The sequence below is a fragment of the Pipra filicauda genome, unplaced genomic scaffold (assembly GCF_003945595.2).
Source record: "Pipra filicauda isolate LSUMZ 115617 unplaced genomic scaffold, ASM394559v2 scaffold28_size6257848_pilon, whole genome shotgun sequence".
NCBI classification, from domain to species: Eukaryota; Metazoa; Chordata; class Aves; order Passeriformes; family Pipridae; genus Pipra; species Pipra filicauda.
Genome location: NW_024104409.1, coordinates 2,573,554 through 2,596,864, shown reverse-complemented (window position 1 = coordinate 2,596,864; position 23,311 = coordinate 2,573,554). Strand labels below are relative to the sequence as shown.

Genomic DNA, 23,311 nt, shown 5'->3' with positions numbered 1-23,311 from the left:
ATATGATTAGAAATATAAATTGTACAAAATTATGCTAGGGAGTCACTGTATCCCATTACATGATGTTTGGTTTCTTAAACCTAAGAAATGTAACTGGAGAATTTTCTTTAACTTACATGTGTTTTGCTGCTTCTGTTCTCGTGTGCTGACTTTTCACGTGTATTCTTGGGCACCAGAATAAAAAAAATGTTGAGCAGCTCAGGAGTGAAGATGAGTAACAAAGCTAGAATTTGAATTTTCTTTTTTATCAGGAAAGCTAAACTTGAGGAATTAGGTTATGGAAACGTTGTTAAATATTTTAAATATTTATATACTTATTAAATATTTAAATATTTAAATATTTTCTTTTGCAGAAATCAAGGAAGAACGGAAGTGAGTATTTACTAATTAAAAAGACTATGAATGTTTATATTTTGAATTCTAAAAATTGTTTAGAACATGTTGGTTTCTAATGTCACATATTTTTTGTTACACCTGTACCATAGAATCAGGAGGAGAGAATTCTGCTAGTAGTTCTGCCTGTAGACTTACTGTGGGACTTCCATGTGGTCTGTCTGTTCCCTCAGTTTGTTTACCCATCTGTAAGCAGCAATCATAGTGATGACATTCTTTCTAAACATTTTGAGATGTGTTAGTGCCAAAGGCTAAGTTGGACGCACAGGAGAAGCACACAGTGCTGGTCTGAAAAATCCCTCTTCAAGTTTCTTTCTGTGGCCTGTGATTCTGGTTACCCAGTCCCCCACTCCTTAGCAAAGGAGCCATGTTTAAATCTCTTCCAGGCTGTATGAAATTCAGGAGTCCCAGGCTAGTAACACTTGTTGTGATACTTTAGCACTTTTTCTGGAACTCAGCTGGCTGTGTGAAACATTTTTAAGCACTCATACTGAGCAATGGCTGAAAACTTATTATGCCTTACATTTTAATCAAATTGTTCTCTGACTTAAGGAGGAGGAGGTAATTTACAATTTTTTAAAAGTTGAGTAAATTTTATTAAGTACATGAAAGCTTTGAATTCTGTATTTCAACAAGAGATTAATCTAGGACTCTTATCCCACTTGTTATGTTTTTGAAATGGAAAGGTGCTATACTACTTGTGTTTTCTCTCTTTTTGTTTCCCTGTAACTAGTAAAACAGTGTAATTGAGTCTGTTTAGTAACACTCTGGCAATTGTGACTGTTAGGTGTCATTTACTTTGAATGAAGAGCTTGCAAGCATCAATGATATTGGAGGAAAACCTGCTTCAGTCAGTGCACCAAGGGAACATCCATTTCTTTTGCAAAGTGTGGGAGGACAGACCTTAACTGTGTTCACAGAAACTCCAGTAGGTAAGTTAGAATTAAAGTTATTTGTTATGATTCCATTATTTATTATTTCAATAAACTCAATGCTGTAAAAGAAGAAGACTTGGAAGTAAGGTTTTGGCTCTGTTTTGTTGCTGTCTGCATACAGAGCACTGTTGTAATTTTTTTGTGTCTGCTGTCTCTTTTCTTCATGTGATTGAGTGACTGATTTATGTTCTTCACAAAGGGTTATCATATACAGTTCAGCTGTGGATCTGTTGAAGAGAACAGAGAATGTGGAGTGCAATACAGAGTGCAGTACATTGTGTACATTCCCATTTAGGGTTCTCACTGCAAAAAATGTTTCTGTGTTCTTATGTGTTTCTGAGATGAACTAGTATTTCTTTTTCTCCTTGAGTTGGTCTCCGCTGTGAATAGGGTTTTATAAGAATGTTGATTTTTTCTCTATCCAGTTGAACAGATGCATTTGAACAATAAACACATCTGTTCAGCACATTTTCTGGAAGTATATACATGGTTTAAGTGTATTGAAGCTTAATAAGGTCATAGTAACCAAACAGCAGTGAGGTTATAGTTTTTCTTACTGGATTTCAGATACCTGCCTTAATTTCAGATCAGTAGCTTTATGAGTGATGAGGATATTCAAGATTGTATGCCCTAAACTGCATGTCAGACTTAAGAGACATGGTAGTGTTATATTGTACAGTAAGTTCAGCAGACTGCCTTGTATATAAGTCCCTTATGCTGTAAGGTTTTCTACTGGAATTACATGAGCAAGTTCTGGATGTTAGAGAGAGAAGGCAGGTGTCTGCAGAGCATATCTCATTGTCTGCAGAAGGTATCCCAGTTTCAGGAATGTAGGTTTCAGTGTTTCCAGAAGACAAATATACTAGTATTGTTTGTTACCTCTGTCTTCTGCAGGGCAGCAAACTACAGTGTGACCAGCTTCTGATTTTTTTGATATTCGTAGGCTGGCAAGTAATTGCTGTGATGTCAGTGTGATAAATAAATGAAGGAAGGAGAATTGTAACTCATAGGACAGACTTAAAATACTTAGTAGGTTTGACCACCTCCTTTTTAAAATCTATTTTAAAGCTTTAATGACTGAACAGTGAGATATTAAGGTACAAGTAGCTTGGCTATCTCAGTTGTGTTTAGGTATAAAAGCATTATGCTACAACACAGGGGCTTTTCATTTGTTATCCCTTTCTCTGAAATTAATGTGATAGTGTTATTGGTTTTTCACTTTAAAAAATTTGTATTTTTCTGTGTATGACTTGCAACTTTTTAAAAATGCTGGAGTTTGTAATTCATAGATTACAAATGTGGAAAGAGACAGGAAGCAAGTTTTCAAGAGTTTTCCAAGCATTTTAGTAGTACCTCATCCTTCTTCCTTTCTTTGTGCCCCAACCTTAGAATGCTTGACAAAAGAAAGAGATTTTAGGTTTGAAGATGTGTTTAGAATATACATTCAGTGACTTTGGCATGTTTGCTGCAAATCCCAAGGCACTTTCGATACAAAATATTGCTTCAGAAACCTCTAACAGTAACTTAAACTGCAGTGAGTGCTGATGCTTACCTGGATTGTGGAGTATTTGTCATCAGTTGGAATGAAAGTTGTTATGTGGTAGTTAGAAGATGCCCATTTATCTCTGTTCTATCATCTGTACCAGTGTCTCAAAACTTTTAGATACTCAGAACCTGTCCAGTTTTTTTATTTAATCAGTTAAAAATTTTGCATTTCTTAGCAACCAGAAAATGTTATTCAAGGGCTATGGATCTACTGAGTAGAACTTATTATTTTAATTGGGAGCAAAGGGTAGTTAGTGACATGAGAAATGTTTGGAATGAAGCACTGAATAAGCATAGACCCTGTCAAAATTGTTTTTGCTTGAGATTAGCAAGCCTAACATACAGTCAGTGAGTTTTCATGGAACTGTTTTGGATGCAAAATGGCTAAAATCTCTTGCTGTTGTGTTTAAGTTGGTGTTGAGAGTGCAATCAAACATAAACTTTATTGTGCTTTTCTTGCCTGACTTCTTTTGCTTGTAAAAATGAATGTGACACAAATATTCCAAATTCCATTCAGATTCCTTACTGGCACTGTGTTTCTGCAGCCGTCCTTGTGTTTTTAAATGTGTATCACCAGTATGTTTTGAGCTCCATGGCTAATTTCAACAAATTTCATAGTGAATTATGGCTAGTGTGAAAATAGGTGTCTGAAGAGTGGACTGAAACTGTATGGATATCCCAGCTGAAAGAAAGGCTGCTACCCTGTTTTCCATGCAACATGGAAAACCCCACTATGTTTATATCAACCATGGAAAAACACTCAAAAAAACCTTACACATCTTTGCACATCAGTCAATCCACAGTAAGAGGCAGTCATAGGAAGTTGAAGTTCATTAATTTGTAGGTTCACAGACCTAGTACTTGTCTTCATATGATAATTAGCACATTTTTTCTGAAAAGCATTGGTGATCCTGTTCCTCTTCCTTTTGTGAAGTGTACCATGTAACAGAAGCAATATGCTGGTTTGAACCGTGGGCCAGAGAGTAAGCTGGTATGAAACTGCAGATGTCATGCATCTGGAAGGATGCATCTTGGGAATTAGGCAAATGAAATATGAATAAAAAAGTGCTTCATGCACTATTGCTCTCAGTCCTTCTTGAGGACTGAATTTACCTAAAATGGAGCAAATGGCATAAAGCAGTTTGTTTTATTTTGTAAAGGGTGCGGTTTATTTGTTTATGCATTTGTGTTTTATTCCCCCCCACTCGTTTTTTTGAGCACATTGAATGCCTTAAGATCTGTTCTGTGTACAGTCCTTTAATCCTATGATCCTTATGTTGTAGTGTCTTTCTTATGGTCTTTCTGAAGTATGTTGTAATTTTGGAAGACGCTGCAGGGAGTTCACATATTCTGGATAATTCAGCACTTCACATCGACTCATCAGGTCATTTAGAGCAAGCAAAAAAGATCAAATTTGACAAGTAATTTAATATTTTCTGTATGATGTAATTTCTAGACTTCTGAATGGATATTCTATGGGTTTTGCTTTGCTTTGTCTTAACTGAGCTTGCTTCTAATACCTGTTTTACTGGAAGAAATCCTTTAGTTCTTTCACTGTAAACCTCTGCATCTCTGGGTGTCCTGTATTAGTTAATGGACAGCAGCAGGCTTTTCTGAAGTGCAATTTGTTATGTCCAACACCTAATGAATTGGTTTTTTGGTCTTCTGCAGTGTATGTACTAGATCTGAGTTAATATAAAGCTGGATAAAATGGCTCCCATCCCAGATACTATTAAAAATCTGGTCTATTTGCACATGCTGCACGTTCTGTTTGGACTAACTCTGGGGGTTTCTCCCGTTTCTTTTCTTTTCCTGTTTTTGTATTTTGAAATAGCTCCAGTGAGTAATACAGAGTAGTACAATGTAATCTGAAAGTAGTAGTTCCTGCTTCCTTTGCAAGGCTGTTTGCACATGTGAGACATTGCATTGTCTTCATTGCTGGGTAGATCACTAAGGCCTGCGGGATAGTGTTCCTGAGCATCAGTGTAGCAAAGCTGGTGGGAAGTGTGGCTTCCTTCATGTCTGCAGAGGGATCCGAAGCACAGTTGTCTCCTGCTGTCTAGGTCTTGCTGTTGAGGCTGGTTTCAGTATTATTTCTGCATTAAATATGAACTACATTCTGTTCCATAAACATGACCATATGTACATCAACAGTTGCTATGCAACAATGCTATTTGTGCTTCCAGTCATTTTATTTTTTCTTTGTCATCAGCTATCATAGCTGTAATTTTTGGGGTGGGTGGAAAGGAGAGCATCTTGCTTATATTTTAATGTATTGAATAAAAGGAATCTATCTTATGTATAGCTACAAACTATCTAGGGGCAATTCATGGGCCTGGTGTATAGAGTATATTTGGTTAAAATTGTTTTCTGAGCTTCCTACTGGCAGACACCCTGGCATAAGATAGTGCTATAATTTAACAGTTTCTTTCTTGGTTGAAGGAAGAGGAAGACTCTTTTGTTAAACATTTAACAGCAAACATTTCTGATTGTGATTTTAAATTAGTTCCCTTCCTGCTTTAATTGCCTGATGCTTAATTTTTCTGCCAGTGTGTAGTTTAGGTTTGCAGGATCTAAATATAAATGAAAAATGCGGCTTTGTTAGAGATAATGATAAATGTTTCTTACTGAGCTGTTTTTTGGAAAAATGCACTACTAATGTGACTTGGGAAAACACAGACCTTGGCAAGCAATTGCATCCCGAACTGTAAAGGACTGATGGGTGGAGAAGAAGATTTTACACTGTAGACACAAATAAAGTATAAGATATTTCTGTAAAGTTGGGTGAGATGATTCATTTTATTGAAATTTTGAATATATCTTCACAACTCCCCCTTCATAAGTGGGATTGCCTTAATGTCTGTTTTTGTGTCCTTAAAGTCTTTCATGCTCTTTCAGTCTTACCGAAAGTAAAACATGTTCAGAGAATTCCATTGACAGAATACCTGCCAGAGCTTTGCTTCTGAGCAGCATTCGTGCATGGATTGTCTCACTGTTTCATGCTTCACAGAACATTTCTGTCTTTTAACATTGTGTTTTTCTCCTGTTTTCTGAGTCTTCTCTTTCAGAAACTCAGTTCATGACATTCAATTCTTTCTTTTGTATTCTTGTTCAGTAAAACACATAACTCCACCTATATACCTTAGAACAGCTTCTTTATTCCCACATTCCTTGAAAATTCTCCCACTGTTTTGAATTGTTGGGTTTTTTCCCTTTATGCAGCTTCTCATTTACAAAAGGACCTTTTCTGAGTTTGTACATGAATCACACCTGCTGTATAATGTACAATGCGCAATTGTGTTCAGTGAAAATGAATATTCAGAGGTTTTTATTCTGTATTTTGTATATATGTATTTTTACATATCGGATATATCCAGCTATTAAAGTAATGTGAAGAGAAAATCTTTCATTCAAGCAGCTACTTCTTTAATTACACTTAATTATTTTCAGTAAAATACATAGAGCTCAGGATCTTGATGCCTTGTAATACTACTTCCACTCTTGTTAGATAAATGTTTGAATTCTGAAGTTCCTCATCAAACTGTTACTTGGAAATAAACACCCTCACTGTTTCACCATCTTAGCACAGCCTGCTGAGGGGTTTTGATGTTTACCTGTCTACTATAACGGTACTTCCCAATTGTCTCTGTTCAGGCTGTCACTTAACCACATATTCCAGTCTGCAAAACACTTTGGGATCTTACTTAATGCTTCTTTGTTCCGTTGTGTAGTTTAGTCTTTTGTGGACTGTTAGCAGAAACAGAAAACCTATCAGCAGCCTCACGATCAAAAGAAATAGAAATAACAGCAGCCTTTCAGATCTCTGGCATTTATGCAAATTTCCAAATATTTTTGAGGATCATAAAGATGAAACCTGTGATCAGAAGAGCAGAATGTGTGACTCAAGCTAGTCTAATTACAGACATCATTTTGATGGTTCAAAATTTTGTGTGTATTATTGTGTCAAAAAGTCCATTTAGAAAACAATTGCAACTGCTTACATCATACCCTTCTCCATGGCAAAAAAAATGGAAATTATATTTATTTAATTACTTTATATGCATGTTGGATGATTAAAAAATTACTGTAAAGGAGGCTCAGCTGGCTGGCAGGGATAAGCTAATCTTATTTTCATTTCTGTTATTAAAACTACAGACTGTTAATTCCTACACAAATTTAAACAATTGAGGATATGACACACAAATTATATGGTATGTTAGAACGAGCTCACTGTGATGAGAATAGTCTTTCTACCTGCTTTATTGACTTAAAATATCTTTGTTTTTTTCAGTTTCACGGATGTGCATGTAAAAAACAATATCCCAACACCCTGTCACCACAACAACAGCAAAAAAACCCCCAGCAACGACAAAAAAACCCAACTAACCTACCCCAACCTATTGACCTTTATCTGTGACAAGTACACTCCCCCTGTAGACATAATATACATTTATTGTTATTTGAATCAGAGGTGCTATTAGCAATGTTTAAGTGTGATGTCTTTGGCTGTAGTTTTGGCTAGGTGACTGATCTTCCGTTGAAACAGAGTTAGAAATGAAACAGCTTTTAACCCAGCTGCATCTCACATCTCAGTCCAGACAGGTGTTCATATCTTGGTGTGTTCGTATGTTCTTCATTAACCTCTTTGCATCTCGTGTACTGAATGTTTCCTTAATTAAGTTACAATTGAGTTAGGGTATTGGTTGGGTAGTAACATTATGATGTAATTGTGCTAAATACACACCAAAAATAGTGTTAACAAGAAAATGCAGGGTTTTCTGCAAACAGGCATGTATATCTGAAAGTTATCAGGAATCTTTACTCACTTTATGAAGGCTCATAGCTCGGAGGAGACTATATAGTGATGGTTTCTGATTGAAAAAGCAGATGCCTTCAGTTGCTGAGACCAACGACAGCCACCTGGTATAAAGAAAGAAAGATTGGTGGGAGACTGGTTTTTAGATTTGCATTAATCTTCAGGCTGTCAGCAATCTCAGTGAGAAAAGAGGGACATCAGCCTTGAAAGCCAGCAAGAATCAGTGGCAAGAAAAAGATTTTTTAAAAATATTTCTTGTTTTCAATTCTGTTAATACTCAGCCTGTAAGTGGCAGAAATGATCAACCTAACTGAACTAAAAAATTAGTCTTTGAGTTAGAGCAGTAATTCAGTTTTGTCTGTGACTTGTTTGAGTTGAAAGCCAAAGACAAGTATATTTTACTGGTTTTAGCTGTATTTTGGGTAGGTGAAAATGTTCTTTATATCCTCTGCCTTAGAAGATGTGTAAAAAGGAGAGATATAGGAGGAACAGTCAAATATAAGCTTGACAAATTTATGTAGGGGTTTAATTTCATAGGACTGTGTAAGTGTTAGAACTCAGTTCACCAAAATACATCTACTGTCTGCCGTTTCTTGAAATGTGGGATTGGAATTTCGTGCAGAAAACTGTTTCTGAATCTGTCCCTGCCATTCACCTGAGCGATAATATTTCGGCAAGTCGCTCTGCAGCACTGTGTCTGTTTCTCCTTCGTACATACTTAAGATTCTCTGCTCTGTGGAAGAGGTGATGTTTCAGATTATGTGTATTTGGTGTACTTGACAAGTACAAATACGTGACAAACAGATAAAATGGGCTATAATATGGTACCATTTGAGGACAAATGTTATAGGTTTGAAAAGAGAACCCCCCCTTCATTTTTTGCCGTGGCGCCGCCGTTGCTCCTGTGGCTGTGAGCAGTTGTTGAGCTGCCGGGAACAGCCCGCAGACAGCCCCTGAATCTCACAGGGAGCCACAGAGGCCACCACCTGGGAAAGCAGGACTTGTTTTGAAAGTTTTGGTTGCACCACTGTTGCTTATTTGGATTTGTTATATATATGTTAATAAAGAGCTGTTATTTTCCTTTTCCACACCTTTCACCTGAAGCCTCTTAATTTCAAAGTTAGAATAACTTGGAGGAGTTTGGTTTCTTGTTTCTTCCTAACCCGCCCTCCTTAGCAAACATTTGTGTCTTTTTAAACTAAGACAACAAACAACCAGAAAGGAGAAAGGTTGAAGAAATAAATTTTTGCGTGGTCTGTAAAAAGAGTAGAGAAGAGGTTGATCAAGTTCAAAAATCTACCTAGTGCCTATTAAGAGCATTCTTTTGCAAAACCTTGATTATTTTTTTAATATACAAAAATTATATTTGTTTTATCTAGGCTGACCAGTGAGATAGATTAATAATGTACTTTGCTTAAGCATAATCTTACTACTAATTTTGCATAAATATGTAGCTTCATTCTTGCAGACCTCAGTCAGAGGTGTAATAGAGTTCTTTCATTTCTCTCATTTTGAATTTGGGCACTAAAGGACTTCTTTTGTTGCTCCTAGTGGCAAATTATTCTTCAGAAAGTAAATTTGTAAATATTAATCAAGTCCAGTGATTGTGATTTTGTCGTAATTTATCATTCTTTGCTTTGCAACCCACTTTTCAGATGTAATTTTGAATAAACAACACAGAAACATTTATTCCTTTTTTGTTTATTTTTTTTTCCAGAAAGCCAATCAGAAGAAAAATCAGAAAGTGGCAGTGCTGGTGAGTATGGACACTTTCTTTGAAACACTTAAAAAATTACTTATCACTGCAGCTTTTCAGTTTTACTTTAAAAAAAAGATGGTAGATAAAAAAAAAAAAAGTCTTTTTTGTAGTATCTGGTGGATACCATAAAATTGAAAAATAACTTGATAAAGTGGTTATCTGCTGTGACCAAAAGCTTAAATTATTAACATTTTTTATTTAAACGAAGGGGAATAAAATGAGAAGGGAGAGGTTTAGAAGTGTTCTTTGGATTGTTTTATTTATTTCTGAGCTCTTTTACTTAGGTTCATTGTATGTATTTTTTACTTTGAATTCTTTCTTTTTGATTGGAAAGTTTGTAGCAAACTTCCAGATGTTTTGTTATTCTATTTCAATTGCATAAACTAAGCAGTCATAAAAGCAGTCCATAAAGACTAGGTTTTATCTCTGATGCACACATATTAAATAGTATTGGGAGTGGGATGGCACTCGAAAGTGCTAATTGCACAGATAGGAGATGGGTGGGAAGAATTTCACACCCCTACCTTTCTTAAAAGCAATTCCTAAACGTAAGATTAGTGCTAAAGGGTGTTCAAATTCTCTTCTTGAATGTACTATTTTGGACACTTTAACATGGAGATATCTGCTTTTTCCAATATTTGACTTTTTTGAATGGTATTTCAGGATCAAATGTTATCACAAGTGTATACTTTGTGTCTGGCTAGAAGTAGGGTTTGAGTTTTGTTTTCTGTTGTAGGGAATTCTTTGTAAAATTGAGATGCCTTTTATTACACTGGCTCAAGCATGTCAAAAGACTAGTGTTAGAAATGTTAAAGGCTTTAGACTTGTACTGAATCCGAGGTGTTTTTTATAGCTTGCAATTTTTCTCAATTACTTGGTAAAAGCTGTTCAGTCTGATTCTGTGTTAATTGTTGTGTGGTTTTAAGGTTATGAAGGGATACTTTCTAAAAATTAGTACTTTATACCACTTGGAAACAGACTCACTGCTATGTAATGACTCAGGTAAAATAGCTATTGAAAGTTTAACTGCTAAAATGAATCAGAATTTTGATACTTACATTTGGTTGTTTTATAGTTTTAGGAATGCACCCTTGGTTTTGCTTGGGTTTTCTGGTTTATTTATTCTGTTTGGGTTTGGTTTTGAATTATTGAATTGTCTGCTCTTTACTCGTGGTGCCTCTTCCTTGTTCTGTGAATATTATGTAAGGTGGCCACATGTTTAGTTTTGGGTTTTTTTGCTTCAGCCAGAAGAATGAATTACTGTGTGCTGTAGGCTGTTTAAATATGCTGACAAGATGAGTGCTAAACCCGTTTGATGGAATCAAGCTGGCTGTGGATTCAGTTTCTTAGTGATGGTAGTGGGTTACCCTGGGGCGTGTAAAGGATTCTTAACCGTCAGTTGTGATTATTTGCTTATTCACTTTTTTCCTCAGAATTGTTGTGGAACTCAGATGACCTTTACCAAACTAGCTCTCGAGTAATTCAGATAATTGAGTACTCTGTTTTTCTGGTAATCCACTCTATCCTGGCCTACAACAAGTACTTCTGAGGCGAAGATGATGTCTTTCATGTATTTATGTAGCATTTTATTATATACTACATATATAATTTATTGGTGTTTATGTTATATATTACATGTATATAAATATTAACATAAACATTAAATTTATATATGGTATATAATAAATAATTACATAAATAAAAGACAACAATAAATTATAGGATAAATTAATATAATATGATACATATATTTAATATTTTAGAAACAAAACTTTTGGGTATTACTGTAATACAACTGTGTGAGGTTTATTTGTAGCTAGAAAGTGAAGGCGGTAAACGAGATAAATAACATTCAGAAATTGTTTGATTTATATCCTTAAAAAAATTTCGTCACATTTTTACATTGTTAAACTTATGTCATAAATCATTAGTATTATGTATGATATTTTAAATCACATTTATTAATGGGATGGTTGTAAACCACTTATAAAAGGCAAGATAGTACCAGTGTTACTGCTCTACTTCATAAACATTTGGAGACAGGCAATGTAAAGCCCACCTAGTCCAACCCCCTGCAGTGAGCAGGGTCATCTTCGACTGAATCAGGTTGCTCAGATCCCTGTCCAGCCTGACCTTAAATGTTTCCACTGATGAGACATATTACCACCTCTCTGGGCAATCTGTTCCAGCTTCTTCCAGCCTTTAATGATTCACAGTTCAGAGAGAAACAGAGCTGGGGGTGACAGTGTATTATTTAATAGGATCTCATGGATTTTCCCTCTGTGAAGTGTTCCTCTTGATTGAGCCCATGTAAATTTTAGTATCCATAATATCTCAAATGATGCCATGGTTACAGTCAAAATATGCAAGAATCAAGATGTATGTGTAACAAGTTTACTTAAACTAATTTTGAACTCCTTTTGCATATTATCATTTTAGATCACTTTTCCACACAGAAATCCTATTTGTTTAGTGCTTGTGATAAACAGTGCTTGGTGATTCAAGCAGTGTTGTTTAGTGCCTGAAACAGTGCTTGGTGATTCAAGCAGTGTTGTTTAGTGCCTGAGGGCTGGTTTATGTTAAATGTGAAAGGAATATAGCAAGCTACACACACTTTGCTTGATCACATATGATGATAAGCAAGTGATTTTAAATCCAAATATATGTATGTAGCTCTTGTTTGTTTATGGCTTGCTTGCACCTACCTGTAAGTGCTGTCAGTGGTGACAGAAGCTGTGAAAACCAAGCATTTGTGCCAATATAAAGTGTGACCTGCTCCCTCCCCCCAATAAAAAAAAACAAAAACTGCTGCTCTGAGCCTGTATGGTCTGTTAGGAATGATACAGTAAAGGCATGCATTCTCATGTAACAGCAAATGTAAAGAAGTGCTGTCCTTGTGGAAGTGTGTTAAGTGGAAGTTGCATGTGCAGGAACTGAGTATATAGTGTTGCCTAAGCTTTGAGCATGTAGACAGACAGTATAGTATGAACTTATTTATAATAACCTATATATTTATAATGACTTATTTTTATTCACAATTTTACCAATTGTGAATGTACTTGTTTGACTGCAGACAAAAATATACATGTGAATTGTCTGTAGATCACACTTACTTAATTTTTTGATGTTGTAATAAAAAAAAAGGATTCATGTGTTGTTTATACATGTGTTGGGATATTTGAAATTCAGTGTAAGCACTATGATAGAACACACTAAACTTCATGTGATAAAATCAGCAATTGTTTGTTAAAGGCACAGAGTTCTTATGTTATAATGTGGGGCTATATAAAGCTGCTCAATGTACATTTGAGTTTATCCTCTTTCAATCAGTTAAAATACATTAATAATACTTCAAAAGCGAAACTCTAAATGAAGAATGATTGTCAAGAGGAGTAAAACAGTAATTCTTAATTTAAATACTAGCTTGAAACTCAGTGTTGAAGATAACTTAAATATGGATTCTGCCATTTTCAAGCCACAGGAACTGTTTTTGTCTTGGAAATATGACTGATTTTGTTGGCAGGTAAATACAACAAAACTTAAAATACAAGGTTTTCGGTACTTTTCCAGGAGTTGTAATCAGTGAGACTCCATTTGTAGCTGTTGAAACACAAAGAAGCAACAATTTCTGCTTTAAGGTATATTATGCTGGTTATAATAAATGTTGTGGAGGAACAGGGAAGGTGTACTAGTACAACAGCAAAAAGGATATGGATTTAATTTAGGTCAGCACTAACTGAAGTTAAATTTTATAAGAATTTGCATAAATATCCTTGGTGTCCTTAGGGTCTGGGTATTTGTTTCAGTATACAAAATGAATATTCCAACATTTATGCTTGTCTGAGCGAACTGATGTATTTGTTGTCATACAGTCGCCATCCTGAGAACAGAACCTGATACAAAACAGTGGGAGTTAATCCCACAATGCTGTTCTGTCCTTCAGTGATGTCCAAGTCGAGCTTGTTGAAGTACTGAACTAAGCCGAAGTGTGCTTTTGGCTCGTATCAGAGTTCTTGGTTTTCACTTCTGGCTCTTGAGAAATCCCAGGAATGTCAGCCATGCCTGGCATTGCAGACTGTGACTTCACGAATTGTGTTTGTCTTCTGTGAGGGATTTTGCTGATTACTGCAGTTCACCCACCTACCAGCATGATCACATTGGATGGGTTCAGACCTTTGCAGTATTGCAAATTAGAGCCTTGAATGATGGATCAAAGGAGCAGAGAAACAAGACTGGCGAGTAGCAGTTGTCTCCTAGCAGGAGGCAGTTTCAAAGTAAATAAAATGAGGTGGTTCTGCATGCAGAATGTAAGTGAGCAATTGAATTCCTTGACAGAAGATGTGGACGTGAAGGTGGTATTTGCTAAAGGTGTACACAACCTTAGAGGAGACCAAAAAGATGTGTGAAAGAAGATCTAGAATGTTAGAATGGTTTGAGTTGGAAGGAACCTTAAAGATCATCAAGTTCCAACTCCCCTGTCAGGGGCAGGGACACCTTCCACTAGTCAAGGTTGCTCAAAGCTCTGTGCAACCTGGTGGGGAACACTTCCAGGGATGTGGCATTCACAACTCCTCTGGGCAACCTGTCCCAATGTGTCATCACCCTGGCAGTAAAGAATTTCTTCCTAATATATATAAATCTGCCCTCTTTCTGTTTAAAGCCTTTGCCTCTTGTCCTGTCACTACATGCCCTTACAAAAAGTCCCTCTCCAGTTCTGTTGTAGCCTCCTTTAGGTACTCGAAGGCTGCTCTAAGGTCTCCCTGGAGCCTTCTCTTCTCCAGGCTGAACAACCACATCTCCTTCAGCCTATCTTCATAGAAGAGGGCTGCAGCTCTCTAATCATTTTAATGGCCCTTCTCTGGACTTGCTCCAACAGATCTATGTCCTTCTTATGGTGGGGCCACCAGGGCTGGAAGTAGTATTCCATCTGGGGTTTCAAGGGAGTGGAGAGGGGCAGAATTACCTCCATCGACCTGCTCATCACCCCTCTTTTGATGCAGCTCAGGATACGGTTGGCTTTCTGGGCTGCGAGTGCACATTGCTGGGTTACCTTGAGCTTCTTGTCAATTAAAGTCCACCAAATCGTACTAAGATTGAGAAGACATTGGATTTAATAGACCCCGAGCCACAAAAGCCAGGTGGACACTGAAATACATACCCAGTAGGTGAATCATACACGGCTGCACTTCTTTGTGGATATTCAGTTGTGACTGCTGTGCTGCTGGAGTCATGATGTTGAGCAAAGCAGCAGACGTTTAGTCTGATACAGTTCTCTTACTCTCAGGCTCTTATTCTCCTGTCCTGTCCCTGCCCGCCTTCCCCCTAGTTCTGTTCTGTTGTTACAGAAGTTCCAGCAGGGATAGTTCTTTCTTCTTTTTAGCCATGCAAGTAGCTTTTCTGGGGGAAGGCAATGAAGGCAAAGGCAAGAACAGCTCTTCTAAGAGTAATTTATTTCTGCCTTTGCTGACTGCAGCTACAAGAACACTGTAGGCTGTAGTGCAGTAGAAGCTGAGCTTTCTGTATGTTTCAGTCTGGACACAGTCTGTCAGAGCTCGTTTGGTGCTCTTCCTGAGCTTACAAGGCTTTTTCAGCCCCAGTATCTTGCCAATATCAGTGGTGATACAGGAACAGGAACAGTGTGTAGCTGTGCTACAGCACATTGTCTTGCTCATGCAGGTTGTCTTGCCCTGTACTGTGTTGGCAAACCTAGAAATCATAATCTCTGCATGGCAGAAAAGTTATGGAGGTGGACTTCATATTAGAAGGCATAAAATAGCCTACATGTTACATTTCTTCATGTTGGGAAAGAACTTTATTGCAGTTCATTTTAGAAAATGTGTTGGAAATGTGTTGGAAATACCACAAGACCTGGCAATGCTGCAGGCCTTAGATAACATTAGTATTGATAAGACTCCTAACTTGAGAGCACGTTTTTCTCTGTTCAGCTGACTCTTATCAACCTGCCTGGCAGGACCTTTAATTTGTCTCCTCTGAGATTACCAGTTTCAGCACTGAGAAAATGTACTGCTTTATCCCTAATACTTGCCAAAGGCTTTCTTTAAGTAGTAGAGAGGCAATAAATGACTGGGTTTGCTGTTAACAGTTGTTTGTTCTGTTTACATTTTCTGATGCTTAGCCTGTTCATTGCTAGTTTGTGTGCTTATTTTTTTTCTTCCTGATTGAGAAAGTCTGTACCCTTCTCTGACCTGCTCTTTTTTTTTCACTTCATCTGTTCCCTATGGTACAAAATCAAGAACCCCCTAGGAGCTAACAAGCAGCTTTCTGTGGAGCTGCAGCAGTAGATTTGTAGCTCAAAGTTTTCTATTAACAAAGTTTTAAGAGTTAATTCCTCTGACTTCTGCTACAATACAGAAAATTGCCTCTTTGAAACCTGATATATGAAAAGTCAAAAGAGAATTTTTTAAAAACTTTTTTTCCCCGTTATTACTTTGTTAATTCCAGGATTATTAGACCTTACTTGTACAACCTCAGTGTTGTACTGTGTGGGCATCTGCCTTCTGCATAAACCCAAGACCCTCAGGTAACACCAGTTCCCTTCCTTTTCATCTAATAGTGCTCAGGTATTGTAGGCTCTCTCATTGCACTGCTCTCTACCCATCCTCACAGCTCAGGGAGTCCAGCACTGCAAACTTCCCTGATCATCAGACCTCTAGCAAGTCCCTTGGACCTCATCTTTCTGGGGTGTTTCCCCAGCAAGCAGCCTTGGGTTTTTAAATTAGAATTCTCATCTCCTTGTTGTTCTTCTGCAACAGGTGAAGTGCCACCCCCCTACACACAATGGCAAATCTCTCTTCAGGAGATGTGAGCAAGAAAGTCTTATGCTGCCTTTTGTCTAGGCTTTCCATGCCTGGGACGAAGCTGCTGCTGAAAGCTTGGGGTGGGGTAGTGGCAAAGGCAAAAAAAAAAGATGTATCCTGGAAAAGCATGGAGATCTAGCTTTTCACATAATTGAAATAATGCTTGGGGTGGAACTAGTGGAATGCCCCTTTAATGACCACAAGGATGATGGCTTTCCTGAACTCTCTGTAAACCAAGGTTATGTCCCCCAAAGTCATACCATTGGCAAAATTTGCAAACAAACAAGCCAATATTGTTGTAATTTTTAGCATTACCAGGAGAAGTTTACAGACATTCAGAATGACTCAATTTATAACAGTCATCTTCTAACTACTTGGTTTTGAAATCTTAACATGTTGAACTTGCATATCATTGTGTCATAATAGTGTTTTACATGAGTAGATGCTGTTTACAGCCTATATTTGTTGTACCAGCTTTGTGAACAGTTTTGTTTCTGGACTGGCAAAGCAGTATTCTTTTCTGAAGCTTAAAATGAACAAACATGGGGTTAAATGGTAATGGCAATGATGTTCAACTGTTACCAGCGCCAGTAGAAACAGCTTCTTGGGAGACTGTTGCATTAGCTGTGTGTGATACTCCTACTATACACGTTTTTAGGGAAAGCAATCAACTGTTTAGTTCTACAGAATATTACACAATTTCTTGCAGAAAGAAAGGCAACTGCAGTTTCTTTTTCTGAGTGCTTGCTCATCCACATTCCTCAGGTATCATCATACATCTTCCTCCTAGCTTCCCCAGTCCTTGCCACACTGCTTGTTTTCTGGCATTTTGTTGTGAATGATGATGATTTGCAGAGGCAGTGTTTTGAGACAATGTTCTCTGTGATATACCACTGCATAGGAGTTAGTGTCTATTTCAAAAGTAAATAAACCCCATAATGTTATTTTTTCTGATCCTAAATTTCTTGTGTCTCATTTATTGATTTTGTTTCAACCCAGTGGTTTATGCAAGCCTCTCTCTTCGTATAAAAATTCCTTCAGGTTTTTAACTAGTAGTCACTTTCCTATGAATCTGCCCTGTGTTGCAGGGCAGGAGACAAAATTAGGATTATGTAATAGTTATTTAGCAAAGATGATCTAGCCTAGGAAGATAATATTTATTGTGTTATATACCCAAGTTAACATGTCCTCTTCATCCCCGATCCTGATTCTTGAATCAACAGAGTAAGGGCAACATGACCCTTCTACCCAAAATAGATAAGATGCTCTACTACTCTTATTAAATTGTATTATTTATTGCCTGCCATTATTCTGCTTGTATACTAATGGGGAGTGGAGAAGGAAGATAATTTTCTCAAGCTGTTCTCATCTTACTGAATGGAAACCTTGCAATGCTTTTAAAAGTGAAAATAATAATACCACTGATTGCTGCAAATGATGATGTAATTTTTTTTCCGTTTATGATCTAGAGGGGCATTACCCACTGTAGAAAAGAAGAGACTAATTGTCACTTAAACAGTTGTAATAGGTACAAATAGTAAAAGAAATAAGACATGAGTGTTTGAAAATGTCAGTAGTGCAATTATGGTGCTGTGAAACTTTGGCCAGTGGGTGAGCTAGAACTGGAGGTACAGAGTTGGAGCTGCAATTGGACTTTGTGCAGCCTGTGTATTTCGCAGCATCAAGGCTCCCCCTAGAAACCAAAACTTCGAGGGGACATAATATATGTTTTTTCTGGTTTTATATTCTTTCCTAGGCATCCCTAGGAATGGCCTGGTGAAAGAAAAATGAAAAGTCGTTGTATGATGGGAGGAGAGAACAAGGGGGAAGATATGAGGGTCAAAGGATCAAAAATGGGGATTTCTGCCCGGAGATGGAAAGGCTCAGGGGTTAGAAACAGTTCACAATGACCAGGGGACACTGGGCTAAACAGACCTTAGTCTGGTGTAGTGCAGCCTCATAGTTTTGTCCTCATATAGAAATCCATGCAGTTGGTACGTATGCCAGTGTACTGTCAAGTGTGATAAGGAGCCCTTGGCTTCTCCTCTACCAGTGGGGAAAGATGGGCATCCAAGTGTCAGTATTTTGGTCAATTTGGCAACTATTAATATTTTTCCATGAGCAGTCATTCAAGGAATTCATAGGGGCAAGGATATTCTTTTTTTTGAGGGGGGGTCCTACCTTCAGCTACCTCTGTCCTTTCTGCTTGGTGGCCCCTTTTCTCACCCAAGAAAATGGACAGGAGGCAAGTGGAGCTGACCAAGCCTGGGAGCAGGTTAAGTGCTTCCTTGGGGAGAGGGGTGGAAGTTCCTTTTTACTCATAGCCAAACAGTTGAAGATCATTGGATAAATTTTGATAATTGTCATTCGTTCCTGATACTTGCAGGAGAGTTCTGGTAAGTTCATAGTGATCCAAGTCTTAATGACAGAAAGAGAAATGGAAATACTTTGCATGCACATTGTGTCCTAAAGGATGTTGTTAGAACAACTGTTGGTATTTCTGACTTAAGCACTTGATTTTGCAGCTTTCCTATTGTCATGGTAGTTATTGAATTTGAAATTTCCAGCCTTAAAGAAAAGACTGAAGAGATAGCTGAGGTATAACTGGGTACCTTTTCTGGCACACCCTACTATGGTGGAACACAAGTATCCACCGGACTGACACAACATATGCAAAATATATTTAAGTTTTATTTAACATCTTTATGGAGTAAAAAGGAAACATTATTCACAGTATGGAGATTTTATGTGATCATTTTATTCAAAGCAAGACACGCCTCCACCCTAGTTTGAAAAATTACTCAAGTTTATAAGTACTTTGAAGTGTCTGTAGCTGATATGGCAGCTGATATATTCAATATACTTGTGGATTTGTTCAATGTGAACAGGGAAAAGAACGAATTTTTTACTCTATGTTCCTTTCTGCTGTGTAATTCAAAGAACTGAGTGAGGTGCCTCTGATCAGAGATGGTGTGTAAAAATTTCAAGCCCTAACACTTGGAGAAATGACGACAACACTGGAGTTAGTGTTACAGCAGGTGACTTCACATGTATGCCATAGATGTCAGTGTTATTTACACAGAAATATAAAAAAACAAGTTAAAAGTGTGTAACGTAATGAGTCATTGAATTTAAAAAAAAAGGCAACAAACCAACCAAACAACACAGGTGTTTATTTTTACTAATGATTAGAGCTGTACATTTTTCACTTAAAAAAAAGGGTTTCAAGTTCTCTTTCACAGGTTAAGAGGGCAGTAGATACTCTGAACTGGAAACCTGACAAATAAAGGCTTTCTGTAAATCTTTTATGATAGACTATTGTATAGAATATTCTTAGAAGATGTGTCAGATGGTTTGCATTTTACCTGTGATTACCAGTTTATGAATAACTTTCATTCAAAAAGTATTTTCTACAACAAATGCAGACCTATCAAATTCTCTACTGGTTTTTCATGAGTGAAATCATGCTCTGATAAAGTACAGGTCCTGCTTTCTGATATAAAGTGCTAAGGATTGATTCCTTGATGTTTGGCATCCTAAGAGCCCAACTGAAAGGTGAACAACCACAACATATTTTAATTAACATATATTAATTGTTTGAAATCAAAATTGATTTGGGCTGTTTTTCTTTTCAACTGTAATGACGTTTTAAATGTCAGTCAAAGATCCATTACAAACGAAGGTTATAACCACAAGCATTTAAGTGAAAATGGATGATTTGACATCCTAGGAGCAACAACCTCCTCCACTTCGTGCTGATGCAGGCTGTGTATTTGACAGCACTGAGAGTGTGCTGCTTTAAAACTTGTAGATTCGTTATGGAGCTTTTTTAGACTGTCATGTCACTTTTTCTTGCTCATGTAGAGAATTGTGTCTACAAAGGCCTTTTCTTGTAATCGTTCTGTGTGATGGTGTTTCTTGATCTTGTCCTAGAAGATCAGCAGGATTTTGGATTTCCTTTAGGGGAGCTTTCACGTTTATTTTCACAGAAGTTCTACAGATTCTTATAAGCACAAGATTAGTGGTTAATGAGGATTTTTTTTTTAATATATCAATTAGAAAAGAACTTGGAGGGGGAGGAGAGAAGGATGGCACGTTGACAGCATATGTAAAGAATAGTATTTTACTATATTATACCTTTTGTTTGTAGATAGTTAATGCATTTGGACAAATTCAGAAAAGTTTTGGGATACATGGACAGTTCTTCAGCTTGTATACCTGAAATGTAGAGCCATCTGATTTTTAGGTAGTTGAGTTTGGAAAAGTTCCACTGAGAACCACATCTTTTATGAACTGTAAGTCTGTACTGTGGGAACTAGATTAGAAAACTTGATCATTTCTAGACAGTGGATTCATTCTGAGGGAGTATTCTGGAGAGGTTGAATTTTCCCATTTGTTAAAATCATACTGGAATATGGTTCAGTCACTGCTGCCTGGTCTGGAGTTGTGGAGTCCCCGTCTTAGTTCATGTCTGGCAAGGAACCTAGTTAGCAACACTTGTTGTATGTTACAAGTGAAACAGTTTCATGTTGAAGGATAAATGGACCTTGCATTTATATTTGTAGTCAGTACTACTAAGGATTGATTTTTTTCCCTCTAAAATCCAAAACAAAACTCAGCCTGTCTTGTGTTAGCTGTTTTTCTTGGTTGTCGCTTCTACTATAGATTGTACTGCGTTCTGTTGACATTCTTAGTATTTTTTTCCTTTACAAAATTGATGTTTTGGGAGAACTACTTGGTTGGGTTTTTTATTTCTTTATTTTTTATTCTTTTTTTTATTTTTTTATTAGCATTTTACCTGAATTTTGGGTTCATATGAGCTGTGAATGATGATTGTGTTCAATGACAAACAAAGCTTAAACTTAGATTTAGTGAAGCTTTTTTTTTGCCTTTTGTGATGATTTTTCAGTTTGCTTTTGTGAAGTGACTGCTTTGTAATGCCTGTGGTTAAATTAGTTACAGTTGTTCTATAGAAGCTATTACAACTTTGTTTAAAATATAAATGAAAATATTTGATAAATAGTGGAGATGAGGAGAATGAAGGTTTATTCACTCTATTACTTAGAGTGAATAATCTTAAATGCCAGCAGGTGGTCTATTCAAAACTGATAGTACTAGTTGCATTTAGTAAGCCACTGTGCAAAGCAAGGGCTCTGGTAATTGCCTGTCCTTATGAGCACAAATGATTGCTAGGAAATAGTGACTATAGCATTGTAGGATGTCATTACTGGAAACCTGTTACATTTAGCTTTATGTCAAATATTTTTATTAGCCATTTGATATGTATATATATTAGAAAATGTAGCATTCTGTGCAGATTGAACTCGTTTCCCATAATAGAATGAATCTCCCCCAGCATTATTTTGTTGGTTTACATCTTTTTGGCAATTGTTATTAGTGTAATAACATAGTATAAACTTGGTTGTGAGTTGAGAAATCATTTAAAATCAAGTTGATTAATTTTAAACTCTCTTGCAATCTTGTTTTTTGCAAATGCAGTACAATAGATTAGCATAAACACTAATGAACAGTCAAAATCATTTATTCCAGTTAAAATCCATTTTAAATTTGTTATAAGCAAAACATATTTTAAGCCTATTTATTATGTGAAAATACTGCCACTGCTGTTCAACAGAGCAGTTAGGTGTATGCATGTTAGTCACACAGGTACATAAAAATTCAGCTAGACTCTGCTTGAAAGACAGCAGTGGGAAAACATATTACAAAGAGCATAAAGCATTCAATCTGTGTTTACAATGTTAACAGGTAATTTTTATTAAATTCAGACATAAAATTTTCATTCAGCTTAAGTAAGCCAGAGATAGATGTCATTATGAGATTTACATACCATTAGCTCACATCAGTTGATTAGCAGCTGAGCTCTGTGGTACAAGGCTAGTTAGATACATTATTTGTGATGCCAGGAGGCTGCAGCTGAAGGAGGTTTACTGGCTGCATGCTTGTGTCCTTTGCCTTTGTGATTACTTGATAAAATGCAGTGCATCACTGTGAACAATTGACCCTTTTGAGCAATCCAGACTGGTCAGCAGTCTAAATCCACATTTTAAAGCCGTCATTATAGCCTCAAACTTAAGAGTTTCCAAGGTGCAGACAAAGGTGTTATCCTCCTTCAGTACCAGTCGTGTACCATTTTCAGACTTTATGAAGTACTTGAATTGAATAATATTTGAAGATACTGAAAACTCTTCCGGAAATCCATCCAGCCTGCTTTTAGACACCAGTACAATTCTGGATTTTATTTTTGCAATGAAATCAGGAGCATTACAAAAGATTCTGAGTCCCTGTGAACGGTCGTGGCTGTCAGTTATTTCCAGGAAAGTAGTCTCTCGAGATGCTAGCTGTTCCTTCTCCCACCTTGATTTCACTGCATCCGAGAGTACCTTAAGCTGGAAAAATTCAGCTTCTTGTGCCAAAAGTTGATTTTCTCGAAACCCTTCTGGTAGAAGAAGTTCTCCATTTCGTAGGAAGTTGAGTATGTGTCTGAAAAGGAGTCCATCTCTGTCTATGAAGTAATGACCGTCTGCATCAAATGGACACATTATTCTTCCGTTTATGATCCCTTCCAGAAACGAATCAGGATACTTGGTTAGTGTCTGTTTTTGTGTGATATATAGATAACCACCAACATTCAGAGTAATCAGAGACGTTTTATATTCCTTGTCTTGCTCAGAGCCTTCAGAGTTGCTGTTTTTTTCTTCGCATTCATTTTCTCTTCTGCTTGCTTTTTTCTCCATTATTGAAGCTGAGAAAAAAAGCCAGCTATCCTGCTTTGTTTTTGTCAGCTTGTAAAGAGGATGCTTCTTTTTAAAAAGCACCTTTATTCAGCTCCGGAACGATGTTGGAATGGAAATGCTGCTAGCATTGCTCTGACTGCCAGCTTGGGTTTGCAGTAGGTGGCGTATCAGCTGTGTGTGCAGGGTGATAGCAGGAATATGACTGTAAAGGAGAATTTGCATTTAACTGTATAAGGGAAGAAGGGTATAACAACTGTTTGTCTCCTTCTTTTCTTTAAGTCTTAAGAAGT

General features: G+C 37.0%; 2 protein-coding genes across 2 annotated transcripts in view; one reads left to right on the top strand and one right to left on the bottom strand.

The window, feature by feature from the left end:
* The window catches only part of GTF2F2 (general transcription factor IIF subunit 2), an 86,526-nt gene that overhangs the window by 5,816 nt on the left and 57,399 nt on the right, over positions 1 to 23,311 (top strand). Inside the window, exons 3-5 of the mRNA XM_027720350.2 lie at positions 354 to 372; positions 1,181 to 1,325; positions 9,407 to 9,445. Of these exons, the coding sequence (XP_027576151.1) occupies positions 354 to 372; positions 1,181 to 1,325; positions 9,407 to 9,445 (203 nt within the window). The remainder of the gene's footprint in view (positions 1 to 353; positions 373 to 1,180; positions 1,326 to 9,406; positions 9,446 to 23,311) is intronic.
* On the bottom strand, positions 19,418 to 23,188 carry KCTD4 (potassium channel tetramerization domain containing 4). The gene has a single exon (XM_027720352.2). It carries the CDS (start codon positions 23,019 to 23,021, stop codon positions 22,248 to 22,250), a length of 774 nt encoding a protein of 257 aa, XP_027576153.1. The 5' UTR covers positions 23,022 to 23,188; the 3' UTR covers positions 19,418 to 22,247.

What these genes read in the sequence shown, in the direction of transcription:
- KCTD4 (XM_027720352.2), bottom strand. Translation starts at nt 23,021, where the DNA reads ATGGAGAAAAAAGCAAGCAGAAGAGAAAATGAATGCGAAGAAAAAAAC.